This window comes from Populus nigra, chromosome 5, assembly GCF_951802175.1.
Source record: "Populus nigra chromosome 5, ddPopNigr1.1, whole genome shotgun sequence".
Lineage (NCBI taxonomy): Eukaryota > Viridiplantae > Streptophyta > Magnoliopsida > Malpighiales > Salicaceae > Populus > Populus nigra.
This window is the reverse complement of record NC_084856.1, coordinates 15,641,579-15,643,703: the sequence shown is the minus strand read 5'-3', so window position 1 is coordinate 15,643,703 and position 2,125 is coordinate 15,641,579. Positions and strand designations below refer to the sequence as shown.

The 2,125-nt window shown below is 36.0% G+C and overlaps 1 protein-coding gene across 1 annotated transcript; it reads right to left on the bottom strand.

Moving 5' to 3' along the window:
* Positions 1-355: 355 nt before the first annotated feature.
* Positions 356-1,433, bottom strand: LOC133693934 (cold shock domain-containing protein 3-like). Its single transcript, XM_062115318.1, has one exon. It carries the CDS (start codon positions 1,335-1,337, stop codon positions 630-632), a length of 708 nt encoding a protein of 235 aa, XP_061971302.1. The 5' UTR covers positions 1,338-1,433; the 3' UTR covers positions 356-629.
* Positions 1,434-2,125: the final 692 nt, after the last annotated feature.

Genomic DNA, 2,125 nt, shown 5'->3' with positions numbered 1-2,125 from the left:
AAGTTTCTCTAAACACAACCCTTTCACGTTAAAGCTAATCTGAAAGAGACAGAGATCAGGAATTCCCTGATATCTCTCCTAACCCAATCAACCAGCGAACAGAAAGACGAATTCATATCAGAGTGGGACATCAGTACTTCTAAATCATTATTCCAAACTCTCAGTCATATACTCACATCAGAAAAGCACTACGTTAAAGATTCCGACCAAAGAGTCTATTGCATAAACAACATATCAACCTGAATATGGAACACATTGCAAAAGTCCCACACTAAAAGGAGAAGCTGCAGTTGGAGAATTCATCATCGAACCAAACAATGACAGAATAAGAACCATCGACTTCCCATAACAGCAATACCAAAAAAGCATCAAACCATCACATTAAAATCCCATAATTAACACTTGACAAAAAATAGAACCGCTCAATTAGAGAACTACTCCAATGTCACAATGATAGAAATTAGAAAAGAAAAGAAAAAAACCTAACTTTTAATCCGAATTTATCACATATATTGTGTCAAAACTGGGTGGAACCGCAACACAATCCTATCTATATCATGAACCCAAAAAAGAAGCAACCAGCATAGATAAACCCATAAGTAACAGCAACAATTACCATCATCCATCTTTCATTCAGGACAATCCCTAGCAAAATGCCCATCCTTCCCACAATTAAAACACCCGCCGGTATTACCACTACCAAACCTTCCTCCACCACTTCCTCTCGCACTGGTGCAATCCCTAGCCAAATGTCCATGCCCACCGCAGTTATAGCAAGCTCCACTCCCACCCGGGCAGTCCCTCGCAACATGTCCAAACCCTCCACAACTGTAACACCCATTATTATTATTCCCCTTCGTACACTCCCTCGCAAAATGCCCACTGTTCCCACACTTGTAGCAACCAAAATCGCCGCCGCCGCCGCCGGTGCGATTGTTATTATTATTGTAATTGTAACTCTTACTACTGTTATTGTTGCACTCCCTAGCTATGTGGCCAGGATTCCCACAATTGAAGCAGCCACCACCGTTGGTATTGCTGTTGCGGCGGTTGAATCCACCGGAGAAGGTAGTGCGGCGTTTTATAGGTCCGCCACCGGGGGCAGTGACGTCAACCGCTTGGTACTTTTCGTCGTTCAGTAGAATGGTGAACTCGACGACGTCGTCTTCGTAAAGAGTACGGTATCCACCGTCGGATTTGATGGCGGAGTGGTGAACGAAGAGATCTTTGTCGCCGGCATCAGGTTTGATGAATCCAAATCCTTTCTTGTCGCTGAAACGAACCACCCTGCCGGTCGATCTCTCCTCCTTGGTCGCCGCCACTTGCTCCTCCGCCATTTATGATTGATTAATTCGAGAGAGATAGTAGGGCTTCCTTTTTTCTTTTTTCTTTTTCTCTCAGACCCAGAAGATTTGTAAGGGCGCCAGGGGTGTTTTTAATCATAGTTATTATTCAGCGTGAGGTTCGGGTCCGAGTCGGGTAAATTCACCTTAGGTGACCCGGGTTAATAAATAAAATATCAAAACAATATTATAAAGGGTGAAGTTGAATTTTGACTATGCAAAGAGTTAATTTAGAATTTATTTGTTTGCCAAAAAAATAGTTTTTTAAGTGCTTTATAAAAAATAAATTATTTTAAATAAACAAATAGTAATAAAAAGAATTGAGATCAAATCTGATAGATAAAAAAGTTGAAAGATGATGGAATTTAAAAAAACTCCAGTTTCATAAATTATTTTAAATAAAATAAATAGTAATAAAAAATAAAAACAAAACATGATAGATAAAATAAAATTTAATTAAGAAAACAAGAAGAGAAAAAATAACAATTAAAAAAATAAGAACTAAAATTAATATAAAATTCAAATTAAATCAAATTTTAAAGGATAAAATTGAACGAAAATAAAAGATTAAAAACAAAATATATAGCAATCAAAAGATTGAAAACTATATTTAATATAACATTGTATTTTTTATTTTTCATTAATTAATTTTCTAAAAATAAATAAATATGAAAAAGTTTAAAAAGTAATTTCTATTAAGTTATTTTTTATTAAACAAACAGGTCATAATGAGTTGTTTGAGTCAATTTTAAGTTGATATTTTTTGACATTAATCTTGGAAA

What these genes read in the sequence shown, in the direction of transcription:
- LOC133693934 (XM_062115318.1), bottom strand. Translation starts at nt 1,337, where the DNA reads ATGGCGGAGGAGCAAGTGGCGGCGACCAAGGAGGAGAGATCGACCGGC.